Consider the following 14,547-nt stretch of genomic DNA (forward strand, 5'->3'; position numbering starts at 1 on the left):
TGCAATATCTCCCTCTTTGTATATAATTCTCAGTAACGAACTTTCCGCAAGAATCGCTTGGGAAAACTAAAGATGTAACCACCAGTGATACATTTCAGAATGTAAATCAGGGAGAGGAAAGATTCTACAATGGGCAAACATTGACTATATGATCTATAAATGAGTATTGTAAGAAATTAAGCAATTTTATTCAATATGTTTTTTTTCACTACAGTTCCTCTTTAAATTGCACTGGCGGACAGCAGATGGGAGGCTGAACTGCTGGGCAAGCACACAGTTCAGCCTCCCATCTAAAGGGGCCTAAGCATGGAAAAGTTCAGTATGGCTATAGATTGCTAAGTGCTACCAAAGTAGGTTTCCTGCTGTTTAATTGGACATCGATCTTTCTCTGCTCGCTATTGCAGTCTGTGATTGGTCAGAAATCTCAGCAATCTCCATATATGGCAGCCACCGTATACCTCTCACTTCTTCAGGTGTGTTTTAAAGTGTACCTGAGGCTGAGACAAATCAAAAGAAAGCCTTTATACTTACCTGGGACTTCCTCCAGCCCCCTTCAGGTAGTGGGCTCACTACTACTGTGCAGATGCACAATGCTCCTGACAGCTGGAGTGCGACAGGGGGTGGGGCATATGTTGGAACAGCCAGCAGTGGATTGGAACAGCCTACCTTACCTGGGTAGCCCCAGGTAAGTAATGCTTTCTTTTGATTTGTCTCCGGTACAAGTAAAGCAAGGGCTAAAACACTGCTTGTATTTAAAGTGAACCTGAGGTGAAAATAAACGGATGAGATAAACAATTGTTTTTTTCCTACTACTCTTTACATTTTTCAGCCTTATTTCTTCTATCCTATAAGTTCCTATGCCTGTTCTAATGTGGTCTGTCTTACTGCAGCCTTTCCTAGTTGCACAGTGGCTGTATTATCTCTGTTATATAATCTAATCTTCTCTCCTCTGATGGCTTTGTCGGGCTCAGGCACTCAGGCAGGTATTTGCTGCTCTGCTTGTGATAGGATAGAAGCTATACATACCCTCTCCACGCCCCCTGCAGGCTCTGTGTGAGTCACAGACTGAGATCCTCTCAGCCTATCACACTCTGTTTAGCAGCCATGTCTTTTGTTTGTAAACACTGCCTAAAACTGGCAATTACAAGCCAGGATCGCAGTAGAGAGTGGCAGAAACAGCACAGAGGGGCCCAGGAGAACATAATGAATAGAATGGTATGCTTTTTATTGTAAGAATTTTAGAGTACAGATTCTCTTTAAAGAGACTCTGTAACAAAATCTTCAGCCTTATTTCTTCTATCCTATAAGTTCCTATACCTGTTCTAATGTGGTCTGGATTACTGCAGCCTTTTCTAGTTGCACTGCCTCTGTAATATATCTAATCTTCTGTTCTTTGTCAAGCTTTGTCGACCCAGGGAGGAATGTGCTGACTCTGCTGTGATAGGGAGAAGTTATGCACGCCTCCTCCACCCCCCCCCCCTATGCTCTCCCCAGCTTGTCTGTGAGGCTCAAGGAGCTGTGACCTTGTGAACAGCTGTGAATGCAGAAAGATCAGTTAAAAGCCCAGATAAGTAGCTAAGGCAACAAGTGGGATTAACATTACAGCAGTCAAGTCAGGCTTGAGAGGAGCCACTGCAAACCTGCTCTGATGATGTATTTCCTGTTTGGCCGCCATCTTCATTGTTTACAAAAACAATTAATAACACAGTGATTTTATCCCCAAGAAAGCAGCAGGGTGCGGCGAAAATGTCACAGAGGGGGCTAAGAGAAGACAACAAACAGACTGGTACGTTTATTTATGGAAGATTTTCACAGTACAGATTCTCTTTAAAATGTGTATATGCCATAGTTTTATTTTATATTTAAACATTTATAAAGTAGATTGAGGGCATATTCACAGTGGGACGGTGCGTTGTAATGCTACGTTAAAGTCAAAACGCAGCATTACAACGCAGTGCAAAAAAAGGTGGTATCGCACATTAATGCTGCATTACCATGGCATACAGTAGATACAGTGGCGCATACAGGCAATGAAACGTATGCCTCTCTGTATCTGTTTAACGTCTGCTTTTAGAGGGAACGCACTGCAAGCAGTGAGTTACTATAACGCAACATGTACTACGCGACGTTAACCTCGCACTGTGAATGTCCCATAGGCACAACATTAGAGTGCGTTAACCTGCGTTGTAATGACTTTATAACGCAGGACAATAACGTCCCACTGTGACCGCGACCTGAATGTGTTACTGTCTCTGCTCATTGGCAGCTTATTAAATGTCCCTAAATGAAATACATGAACTATTGACCTTTTTCTTTTTCATCTCCTCCTGCTCTTAGGAGTTGTATTCTCCCAGGAAAACTTTTATGGCCGTAATTAGCGTATCAGTGATGTTTACTATATTCCCCACAAGGTAGCGACAAGGCAGAAGCTGTCACTCCCATGCCAAAAAATTAACTCTTTCAGGCAGTAAAATAACACAAGTAAAACAACCCGGTTATTAATGGTTTGCACTGTACACACATACACGTTTCATCATGTCACATGTCGCCTCGGGTACACTTTAAAGCAGTCATCAGCCAAATACTACTGCCCCCTTATATACTTACCCAGGGGCTTCCTCCCTTGCAGCAGACATGTCCCACGCCGCATCTCCGCTCGCAGGCGCTGGCCCGGGGGTCCCCGCCAGTGCAGAGGCCGACCTCTTCCACTGCGCCTGCGCGAGCGCCCCTCAGTCAAGCTCACATTGTCTGCAGTGTATGGCGCAGGTGCAGTAGTTCTGTGCCTGTGCAGCACACTGTGGACAACGTGGGCATGATTGACAAGCGGCACCTGCGCAGGCGCAGTAAGGACGACCTCGAGGTCTGCCTCTGCACCGGCAGGGACCCGGGGGCGACAGCTGCGGTGTGGCTGCAAGGGGCTGGCGCATGCATAAAAGAGGGCAGCAGTATTTGGCTGCTGACTCCTTTAAAAAGCTGCCACTCCCATAGTTCAGTATATATTTCCCATGTAAGGCTCCGCTGCTCTTACCTGTTTTAGAAATTCTGCAACTTGATAAGCTGTCCAACATTCAAAGTCTTCCCGTAGAGGGAGTTTAAAAGCCATAGCAGAGTCCTCCTGTACAGCAGCTTCCTCACAATGCAGTGTATGCCAGATGGTTCTTAGAAGATTTACTAATTGTCAAAGAGGAAGTATCCTTCTCAGTCATTCTGTGAGGAACTTAACCCCTTCAAGATCAGCTCTCGCGTGGGAAAAGCAGGGAGCTGCAGCTAGTCGGTTTGTTGTGCCTGGCGGTGTTTGTGTAATGGGTGATTACTGGTTGCTATTCTAAAGCATTTCGTTCAGTGTAGAAATCTAGAGACGGAAGGACAAATCTGTGCCAGAGGCTTGGTGTTGTTGTGGGGTGAAGACTGAAACTGAGCTACAGATACAGGAATGCCACATGACCCACTTAGCTGGATTTTTATGCAGGCTGCGGCCTGGGGCGGTGGGGCAGCGGCACGCAGATATTACTGCATAACGTTGTGGGTGTAATGACATTTATCACTCATGCTTGCTTCTGTCTTCTATCAGAGGGGCTGGCAGGTGTCTCTTCTCTAACACGCTTCCCTTTAAGTGAATGTCCAAATTCACTTTTCAGGAAATAATAGGCACATAAAAATACCCAGCGCTTTAACCCATTAGCAGCTTAAAAAACACCAGGTGAAAATAAACTAATGAAACAAAACAATTGTATCTATCCTCCTTCTCCTAAAAATGACCTTTTAAGAAACCTTTTTTTAATTCAAAATATTTAGTTGCACCACTCTGACACACACAAAGATAAATAAACACTCCTTCAAGCCTATGAGCATTTCAGTGCATGCTTTTCACCCTTCTCTTGTCATAACTAGGGTTATACAGGTGGCAGCCATTAGCAATTCCTCCTTTGCTGGACACCATCTACTCCACCAGTTTGCTGGATTCTGTCCCGGCAATATGAAAGAAAGGGAGGGATTCCTCCAATAAAAGTAAAATATTTTATATTTGTCATCATGCAGCTGAAAAAAGGCTGCAATGTATTATTATAATTTAGAAAATAGATTTTATTTCTGAAATCTTGTATTTTTAATTTGGGCCCATTTTAAAGGGGCACTATGGCGAAAAATTGTAAAATTTAAAATATGTGCTAACATATACAAATAAGAAGTACATTTCCTCCAGAGTAAAATGAGCCATAAATTACTTTTCTCCTATGTTGCTGTCACTTACAGTAAGTAGTTGAAATCTGAAATTACTGACAGATTTTGGGCTAGCCCATCTTCTCATAGGGGGGTTCTCAGGGTTTTCTTTATTTTTAAAAGCACTTGGTGAATGGCAGTTGCTCTGTCCAACTGCCAACATAGTGTGCAGTGAGCAGGGAGGCTGGCCAGTATCTTTGTATAAAGATTTTTCAGGGAATGTCTTTATAAAGAATAAAGGCCATGCTGAGAATCCCCTAAAGAGAGATGGACTAGCCCAAAATCTGTTGGTAATATCAGATTTCTACTTCCTACTGTAAGTGACAGCAACATAGGAGAAAAGTAATTTATGGCTCATTTTACTCAGGAAGAAATGTACTTCTTATTTGTCTATGTTTGCACATATTTTAATTTTTACAATTTTTCGCCATAGTGCCCCTTTAAATCTACTTTTTATGTTTTTACTTTTTTTGTTCAATGACACATTCATTGTAGTATGCCAGAGCTAAAATCTATGAAATATTGACCCTTTTTATCCCTTTCCTGCTCTCAGAAGCCATTTTCTTCTAGGAAAGTGTTTTATGACTGTAATTCCTTATCACTGAGGGTTGCACTGTAGTCTGACCCAGTCCTGACCCTGACAGGAACTGCCACTTACATACCTGATGTTTAATTCTTTCAGGCAGAGAAAGAAAAAAAAAGGAACACAGCATAGTTATTTGTGTGCTAGGCATTGTACATACACATGTGTATCTCAACATGCCACTCATCACCTTGTCAATCATGTCTCCTTTAAAACAAAATGTCATGTTTGAAAGCTTCTGATGCAGTTTGAGCCTCTGTGGGCATATCTGATTTGGCTGCCTAGTGCAGCCAAATGAGTGTGTGGCAGGGAGGAGTTATATTTACTTGTTCCGGACGCCTTCTTTTTTTCCTCCACCAGCGGCTCTGACCTTCCGGCAGGTCTTCTGATTCCTCATTACATTTGCTCACATGATATGACGTGATCGGGATCCAGAAGACCGTGTCAGTGTTACAGCCCCACCCAGTGGTGGAAGAGGATTGATGGCAGAGACTCTCTTCCTTCAGCCCTCTTCCACCACCGGGTAGCGTTGTAACACTGACCTGATTTCCAGGATCCTGATCACGTCATATCCTGTCTGTGGCTGGATAGTATAATATTTAAGGGCAGTCTCGGACAGGCCAGGCAGGAGCTTGGGTTTCTGCCCGGTAGGCCTCTTGCCCCCGGGGCCCTGGTGCTGAGAAGGAGGGGGGTTACAGTGCAGGAAGGGGTGAAAGTGGCACAGAGCAGTGGGGAGGGGGGAAGCCCCCCCCCCTCCCTCACCTAGGGCCCCCCTTCCGCGCTTCCCCTCCAGAATTGCAGCCAGCCAGCTGCAGCAGTAGGGAATGGTTTACCAAGAGTCAGATCGATAGCTCTGTGTGCCGCTGGTCTGGTCTTCTGCACTGACACTGTCCAATCACGCTCTTACAGTACTTCCTGTGAAAGCGTGATTGGACAGTGCAGTGCAGGAGACCAGACCAGCAGTGGCACGCTGAGCTATAGATCTGACTGCTCGCTGCCGCTGCTGGCTGAAAATTTGGAGGGTGGAGTGCTGAAGGGGGCCCAGGTGAGGGAGGGGGGGAGGCTTGCCCCCCTCCCCACCGCTCTGTGCCCACTGCCCCCCCTTCAGGCTGGGGGCACACTTAGACCTGCCTACCTAACTGGGGACACTTATAGACCTACCTACCTAAACTGGGGGGGGGGGGGGGCTCCAGATGAGAGTGGGGGGAGGCTTCCCTCCCTCCCTGCCGCTCTGTGCCTACTGCTCCCCCCCTTCCAGGCTGGGGGGCACTTAGACCTGCCTACCTAACTGGGGGCACTTATAGACCTGTCTACCTAACTGGGGGCACTTATAGACCTGTCTACCTAAACTGGGGACATCTATAGACCTGCCTACCTAAACTGGGGACATCTATAGACCTGCCTACCTAAACTGGGAACATCTATAGACCTGCCTACCTAAACTTGGGACACCTATAGACCTGGCTACCTAAACTGGGGGCACCTATAGACCTTCCCTACCTAACTAGGGGCACTTATAGACCTGTCTACCTAAACTGGGGACACATATACCTGCCTACCTAAACTGGGGACACCTATAGACCTGGCTACATATACTGGGGGCAGCTTTACACCTTGTGACACCTATATACCTGCCTACCTAAACTGGGTACACCTATAGACCTGGCTACATATACTGGGGGCACCTATATACCTGCCTACCTAAACTGGGTACACCTATAGACCTGGCTACATATACTGGGGGCACCTATATACCTGCCTACCTATACTGGGGACACTTATAGACCTGCCTACCTAAACTGAGGACACCTATAGACCTGCCCGCCAGGCCCTCTCTTTTTTGGGGAAATCTGCTGACAATCTGATTTCATTTTGTGGGGAAATCTGCTGCCAATCTGATTGCATTTTGTGGGGAAATCTGCTGACAATCCGATTGCATTTTGTGGGAAAATCTGCTGACAACCTGATTGCATTTTGTGGGGAAATCTGCTGACAATCTGATTGCATTTTGTGGGGAAATATTCTGCCATTCTGATTGCATTTTGTGGGGAAATATGCTGCCATTCTGATTGCATTTTGTGGGGAAATATGCTGCCATTCTGATTGCAATTTTGGGGGAAATATGCTGGCAATCTGATTGCATTTTGTCAGGAAATCTGCTGCCAATCTGATTGCATTTTGTGAGGAAATCTTCCACCAATCTGATTGCATTTTGTGGGGAAATCTGCTGACAATCTGATTGCATTTTGTGGGGAAATCTGTTGACAATCCGATTGCATTTTGTGGGAAAATCTGCTGACAACCTGATTGCATTTTGTGGGGAAATCTGCTGACAATCTGATTGCATTTTGTGGGGAAATATTCTGCCATTCTGATTGCATTTTGTGGGGAAATATGCTGCCATTCTGATTGCATTTTGTGGGGAAATATGCTGCCATTCTGATTGCAATTTTGGGGGAAATATGCTGGCAATCTGATTGCATTTTGTGGGGAAATCTGCTGACATGCTGAGTGCATTTTGTGCGGAAATCTGCTGACAATCTGATTGCATTTTGTGGGGAAATATGCTGCCAATCTGTCAGCATATTTCCCCACAAAATTGTAATGGTTAGCGGAGATACCGCCGCAGAGGCAAGCGGCATGGCGGTTATCTCCGCGTATCGGCCGGTGGCCTTAGCCGCGCAGTTACATGCTGGTGCTCTGCCTGGTCCTTCTATTGCACATAGATTGAGGGCTACGCGCGCGCCAGGCGACAGGACCTTTATGCGAATAGAAGGGGAGTCAGCTGATCACTCGGTCTGCTCTGGATTGGATGAATGACTGGGGCGGCGCTGTGGAGCACTTCTGTATATATAGTACCAGCCTGTCAGTTGCTCCGTGTCTGCTGTTGCGAATGCTCAGACCTTAGTCAGATCCCAAAGTGTGCTAGAACCAGCTGGAGCTGGGGATCCACACTTAGCCAGTTCCTGTTGATAGCTTAAAGTACTAATTGCATTGTATTATCTGTTATGACCTTCTGCTTGCCTTGACTATTCTCCTGCTTGTCTGATTCTGTACTTTCGCCTATCTGATCCAGTTGCCGACTCTGCCTGAACTTAAACTCTAAGTTGCCTTCTGTCTTTGTACTGTATCTGTCCGTACGTTGCCAATCCTGCCTGTCTGTCTGTATCCTGTACTCACCAGTGGGTCAGCCACTGCTAGATTTTTTTTTTCTTTGGGGAGGGGGGGGTGTCGCCCTCCACCATGTGGTCTGGAAAAAACATGGCCCTCCATGCCTGCGAAGTTGGACAGCACTGGACTAGTTAATATTTTTATTTTGCTGCATTTGGCATGAATTATCATGAGGCATGTAACTACTTGATTACTTTATCTAAAATGTATCTGGTCGGACCCAATCTCTGTGTATAACACCGCTACTTATTTTGTGTATTTTTTGTTATTTTGTGTATTTTTAAGTCTACCCAAGACCCATCATGACCACGCCCATGTTCCAGTGCGTCGTGACAGCCATTTACTTTTGCTGTGGTGCGCTCAGTGCGCGGCATGTGGTCATCTCCCTGTTGGGGACTGTCCTCAGAAGTGCTCACAATCTATTCCCTACCATAATCTAATGCCCTACCAAATTATGCACGTATGTATGTATATATATATGTATGTATATATATATATATATATATATATATATATATATATATATATATATAGTGTAAAATTTCTAGAGTACATGTGTATGTGAGCCCAAAATGGGGGGAGGGGGTTAGAAGGGTTTTTTTTTTTTTGGGGGGGGGAGGTGGGGGCAGGCTAAAGCTTTCTTGGTGGGCCCTTAGTGTCCCCAGTCTGACCCTGGTTAAAGGGAACCTAAACTGAGAGGGATATGGATGTTTCCATTTAAACAATACCAGTTGTATGACTCTCCTGCTGTCGTCTTTAGTTGCAGTAGTGTCTGAATCACACACCTCAAACAAGCATGCAGCTAATCCAGGCTGACTTCAGTCAGAGCACCTGATCTGCATGCTTAATCAGGGGCTGTGGCTGAAAGCATTAGACACAGGATCAGCAGGAGAGTCAGGCAGCTGGTATTTTAAAAGGAAAAATTCATATCCTTCTCAGTTTAGGTTCCTTTTAAGGGCTCTGCCTCTGACGTTATGAGACCTGGGTTCAAAGCTCGTCTCCTCCTATTCAGTAAGCCGGCACCTATTCAGTAAGGAGTTCTTTGTGCAAGACTCTCTAACAGAGTCGGACTGGGCCACAGTAGTACAGTTTTTTCCCTCGGTGGGCCCCGCCTCCTGGTCTCTGGTGGGCCCCCCTCCTTGTCTGACAGAGCTCCAATTGCTGCCTGCAGCACAAAAATTCTCTTCTCAGTGCTGTAATCACTCATGCTGAGAGTAGTGGCGTAGCTAAGGAGCTGTGGGCCCCGATGCAAGTTTTACAATGGGGCCCCCCAAGCACTCTGTACATAACAATTGATACGACGCACCAAAACCTGCCAATGGCAACTACAGTGTCAGAGGTGCCAGCAGGGGATGGGAAATAGCTTGTTAATGATTACCACTGTTCAAAGTATCTATTAAAGTGATTATTATGAGCAACGGACCAACAGAGAGGTAATACTGTAGTTGAGGGAGGGCTCTTCGGGGCCCCTTTGGCCCGAGGGCCCCGATGCGGTCGCAACCTCTGCGGTCGCAACCTCTGCAAAGTAGGACATTACTTTATATTGAAGGAGGGGACTCTATGCAAAGTTTTGCTGGGCAGCAGTGTCTCTGAATTACAATGCTGCTAAGATCATGTACATTTGGCCCTGTCCATAATACATCATGACCACGCCCACCTTCCAGTGCATGGTCACGCCCTTTTTTCACTGCAATCATGGGATGTGTAGACCCCAGGTTGAAATTTCTTTGGTGGGCCGCCAGTGTCCCAGTCCGACCCTGCTCTCTAACACTGCTACTGCCTACTGAGTGCGCTCTTATGGCTGCCTCGCAAGTGCTTTGAGTCCAACAGGAGAAAAGCACTATACAAAACAAGGAATTATTATTATTATTATTATTATTATGCGATCGGAACTGTGAAGACATGCTGGGAGGACATCGCCACCGTGGGGGAAGAAGAAGCCGAGCCAGCCGTCCGGACAGTTATGTATTTGAGCTCCCTGCCGCCACTCTACCTACTGCTGCCACATGCCCTGCCAGGCCTGGGGAAGGCGCACAGCTGCAGGAAAAATTTGGCCCTGCTGCCAAATAAAGTTTTGGTTTTTAAAGGGTTAAAGCATTTTTTTTTTCTTTAAAAAGTTAGGTAATTACTTCAGTAGGGGCAGTGGCGTAGCTAAGGAGCTGTGGGCCCCAATGCCAGTTTTACAATGGGGCCTCCCAAGCACTCTATACATAGCAATTGATACAGTGTCAGAGGTGCAAGAAGGGGGTGAGGAACAGCGATTACCACTATTCAAAGTATCTATAGAAGTGATTATTATGAGCACAGGACCAATAGAGAGCTAATACTGCAGTTTAAAGAGAACCAGATATGACGTAAAGTAAAGCTATTATACATACCTGGGGCTTCCTCCAGCCCCATACGCACGGATCGCTCCCACGCCGCTGTCCTCCGCTGCCTGTATCCGCCGGTACCGGGTCCCGTAATTTCGTCCAGTCGGCGGCAGCACGCGGCCCATTGTCCGCATCACAGGGGCTCCCTCCATTCCCATACGCGTGCGGCTCCATACTGCTCAGCCGCATGCGTAAGGGTATGGAGGGAGCCCCTGTGCATGCGGACAATTGGCCTTGTCCGCCGGAAGTGACGGGACCCGGTACCGCCGATAGAGGAAACGGAGGATGGCGGCGTGGGAGCGATCCAGGCTTATGGGGCTGGAAGAAGCCCCAGGTATCTATAAAATCTTTTTTCATTTTCCCTCTCTGGCCATCTCTGGTTCCCTTTAAGGAGGGACCCTACGGCCCAAGGGTACCGATGCGGTGGCAACCTCTGCACCCCCTATTGCTACGCCCCTGAGTAGGGGGAAGCCTCTGGATGGTCCAGAGGATTCCCTGGTCTACGTACATCTCTCCTGTGATCCTCTGAATAAGCTTCAACATTAAAGTCAAAGATTACTTGTGGCCACGCTCCCCTTGTGTAGGAGCATGGCTGCATTGCGCAGTATGTGTGGCTCGCACCTGTGCAGTAGCATGGAGCTGCTCGTGCACAGCGCAAGCACAAACCCACTGGTGCCTGGCCTGCGCAGTGCGGCCGTGTTTGTACACAAATGATAGCATGGCTGCGACAAAAAGAATCACGGATGCATCATTGTGCATCCGCACAGATCTGCTGCTGCCACCCCCACTCCCACCGCTGGAGACAAGTGCCTCAATAAAGATGGAAGCCCCAGCAAAAGCATACTGCTGGAGCTCCCTAGTGTATTGTAACAGAGATGGTTTTCAAAGGTCCACTGAGTGGTGGACCAATTAGAATCTTCCCTGAGGAGGGAGGATTCCCATTGGTCTGTTTTGGTCCAGTTTATCAAATGATAGAACAACAACTTTTGATTCTGAATTCTTTGTGACATACAAGGCGAGGGTTGTAGTGGGGGTGTGGTTAGAGGTGTGACAGGGGCGTTTCTTAAAGCAGAATATAACCCAGAATTTCTTCTTTGCTCTAAAAGATTTAAAGCATGTAATATACTAACACAATATTTTTTTTTTTAGTTAAACAGCATTCAAAGGGTTACATCACAGGGCTGACTCTTTCTTCTGCAGGGAGAACCCGCATCCGAACTGCTGTTAAGCTTATCTCGTGTTCACATTCTTTACTGGATACATTTAGGCTTCTTGCACACCAAGACGTTGCATTAGGTGGCACGTTAAGGTCGCATAACGTGCACCTAACACAACGTATGGTGCTGCAAGAGCCGACGGTAGAGTGAGCCGCGTTAGGCGGCTCGAGTCCTATAATGTCTCCCAGAGTGGCGCTGATTGGCCAGCAGGACCACGTGATGCGGAGCGAGACACTCCGCATCACGTGGTCCCGCCGGCCAATCAGCGCTCGCCAGTGCAGTGAATATTAAGTAGCCATGTGCGCGGCTACTGAAGCTGGCTCTCCCCGCCTCCTCTCCGCCCCCCACTGCGCATGTGCAAACAGTCTAACGCGGCTATAGCCGCTCCAACGCCGTAGCATGCTGCACTTTGCACAGGACGTGCAGCGTTACATGTAACGCAACGTGGGCTGTGTGAACAGCCCACTTGTGTTACATTGCTGTGCGTTGGGGGAGCGTTACAGGCGCACTAACGTGCGCCTGTAACGTCTTGATGTGTAAGCAGCCTTATGTAAACATTCTCTGGCTGTGCAGGACTTCAGCTGATGAGTCCTGGGGTGAAACACAGGTCAGAAATCACTGCTGGCAGCATTCAGAATTACAACAGTTATGAATAAAATGCACCAGCAGCTTTAAAAATAAATTAACTGAACTTTGGGAAGTTATAATGTCTAAATGAATAATAATATTTGTGCACAAAAGCAAATATGATAATTGTATGGGTTATAAAAAGTAGGAAAACACATTTTTGTTGAAAATTTTGTCAGAGTTTTAAACCGCTTTAAAGTTTCCCTTTTTCTCATCTAAAAAAAATTGGGAGGTATGTTTACATTCCACGAATCAGTGTTTCCTGGTCTAGTGTGAACCAGGCCTTAGGCCAAGTTCCTACTATGGGTAATGCGCATCACCAGCACTACAATATGGGCATAACGCAATGCACCCTCTGCATGTCATAATGAGCATGTTACATTTCTCAGTATGAAGTTTGCTACGGTAAAGTGCCCCTTATCCAGAAACGCACCGTAGAAGGTATGTCTATATGTCTCAGATCAATACTGAGTTGTAGGCTGGACTGTGTTACAGAGGAATTAGTCAGGTGTTCATAAATGACAGACTAAACAGGTGGCTTTTCAGTTTGGAGATGTCCTGATTGGGTGTGGACAGGCGTTTCACAGTGTAGGGGAAGGATGGCTCTGTCTCCAAAGGTTTTGAGGTGGACTCTGAGGGTGACCAAGTTATTAGATCCTTTTAATCTAAGATTGGGGGGGGGGGGGGGGGGGATGATGCAGTTGCAACAAGTCCTTCAGGTATCCATGGCCCAGAATGCGCATGGATTTGAATGTCAATAAGCCATACTTAAAGAGACTTTGAGCCTCTTATCAGTTTTTATTTATGTTAAGGATCTATGCCCGACCTAAAACGCTGCTATCCCGCGGCTGAACGAGGGTTTTATCACCCTCAAGTCCTAGGGCAAAAATCCAAGACTTTCTTGGTCGTGGATTTTGCTGCCCAGGGAGGCAGAGCTTACCGCTGTAGCTCTGCCTCCGTTTTCGTCAATCCACCACGGATCTCCGCCTCTCCCCCGCCCCTCTCAGTGAAAGAAGACTGAGAGGGGGGTGGGGGACAGGCGGCGATCAGTGGGGATTGATGTGAGGAGAAGCAGAGCTACTGCAGAAAGCTCTGCCTCTACCAGGAAATGCTCCCCCATTTTTGACCTGGGGATTTGAGGAGGATAAAACCCTCATTCAACCGCGGGATAGTGGCGCGTTTTAGGTCAGGCATAGATCCTTAACATAAAAACTGATTTTTAAAGAGGCTTCAGAGTCTCTTTAAACAGAATTCTCCATCTTTATCTGTAGCCAGTGGGATGAGCGAAGGTTTGGTGTTATGCGGCAATGGCGGGGTTGGCTTGTTAACAGTCTTGTAGCGGCATTCTGTACTAATTGCAGGCGGTGCAGGTCTTTGTGTGGAAGGCCTGTATAGAGGGCATTGCAGTAGTCCAGCTGTGATATAATGAAGGCATGAACTAGGATTGGAAGATCCTCTGAAGGAATGAGGTGCTCAATTTTTGCAATGTTCCTTAGGTGAACAAAGGAATTGTTCACAACAGCTGATATCTTAATGGTCCTTTTGGTAATCTGAGGTTCGAAAGTGTTCAAGGAGATTGGCTTTTAAGCCCCTCACACCCACTGTTCTCCAGGCATCTGGCTAGGGTGCCTTGTGGATGATCCTGCTCTGATCCACTCCCCTTGATCCCAACCCCTACCCCTTCTTTCCCTCTTGCTCCTGCCACACCCTGCTTGTTTGTTTCCTTTTCAGGCTTCATTTTTACCTCACTTTAAATCCCTGTGTTTTTGCTATTCGATATCATCACTGTCAGAGAGTCACGATTATGGCCAGTGTCTCCATCCCTTCACAATCCCTGCCTGAGAGCCTGTTAAGCCGGCCCCTTTGTGCTACCACATGGAAGTGTGACATCTAGCCCAGGCCAGGCGTCTCATCCTCTTTCATGGCTCTCTGAATTGAATTTGAATGCCTGGGAAAGCATTGCGTTTGAAAGCGGGGGAAATAAACCGCTGAAATGTCACACAGGTCCTGGATGTGAAAATGCTGTGTGAACCTGGCGTTAATAATAAGGTAGTAATATACACGGAGGGAATTTCACATCCTATTCTTCTCCTCAGCCACAGCAGACCTGTTCTGTTTCCAATAGCCATCGTGTCTGTGAAGCTGACAGAGCTGCCTTGGAAACCAAAGTTCCTGTATTGAAATGATGACGGCAGACGCAAACCACATTCGTGTGTGCTACAAATCAACAAACTAAAAGATCTTTTCTGTGAAGCGAAGGTTCACATCCTAATAGCTGCGACACTGAGCTTATTTTATCACACTGCTTTGCAATAAACGTAAATGGGCTTTTGCTGCAGGACGCAAACCTGAGGGGGGT

At 46.7% G+C, this 14,547-nt stretch overlaps 2 protein-coding genes across 4 annotated transcripts in view; one reads left to right on the plus strand and one right to left on the minus strand.

Moving 5' to 3' along the window:
- Nucleotides 1-3,285, minus strand: part of BLNK (B cell linker) — a 319,789-nt gene extending 316,504 nt beyond the window's left edge. The window contains exon 1 of one of the 3 annotated variants that reach the window (XM_068258679.1): nucleotides 3,029-3,285. In XM_068258679.1, the coding sequence (XP_068114780.1) occupies nucleotides 3,029-3,103 (75 nt within the window). In that variant the 5' untranslated portion in view covers nucleotides 3,104-3,285. The remainder of the gene's footprint in view (nucleotides 1-3,028) is intronic. The other 2 variants (XM_068258680.1, XM_068258681.1) reach the window with 2 other exon arrangements.
- Nucleotides 1-14,547, plus strand: part of DNTT (DNA nucleotidylexotransferase) — a 614,660-nt gene that overhangs the window by 20,947 nt on the left and 579,166 nt on the right. The window lies entirely within an intron of this gene.

This window comes from Hyperolius riggenbachi, chromosome 10 (genome assembly GCF_040937935.1).
Source record: "Hyperolius riggenbachi isolate aHypRig1 chromosome 10, aHypRig1.pri, whole genome shotgun sequence".
In the NCBI taxonomy this organism is placed as follows: domain Eukaryota; kingdom Metazoa; phylum Chordata; class Amphibia; order Anura; family Hyperoliidae; genus Hyperolius; species Hyperolius riggenbachi.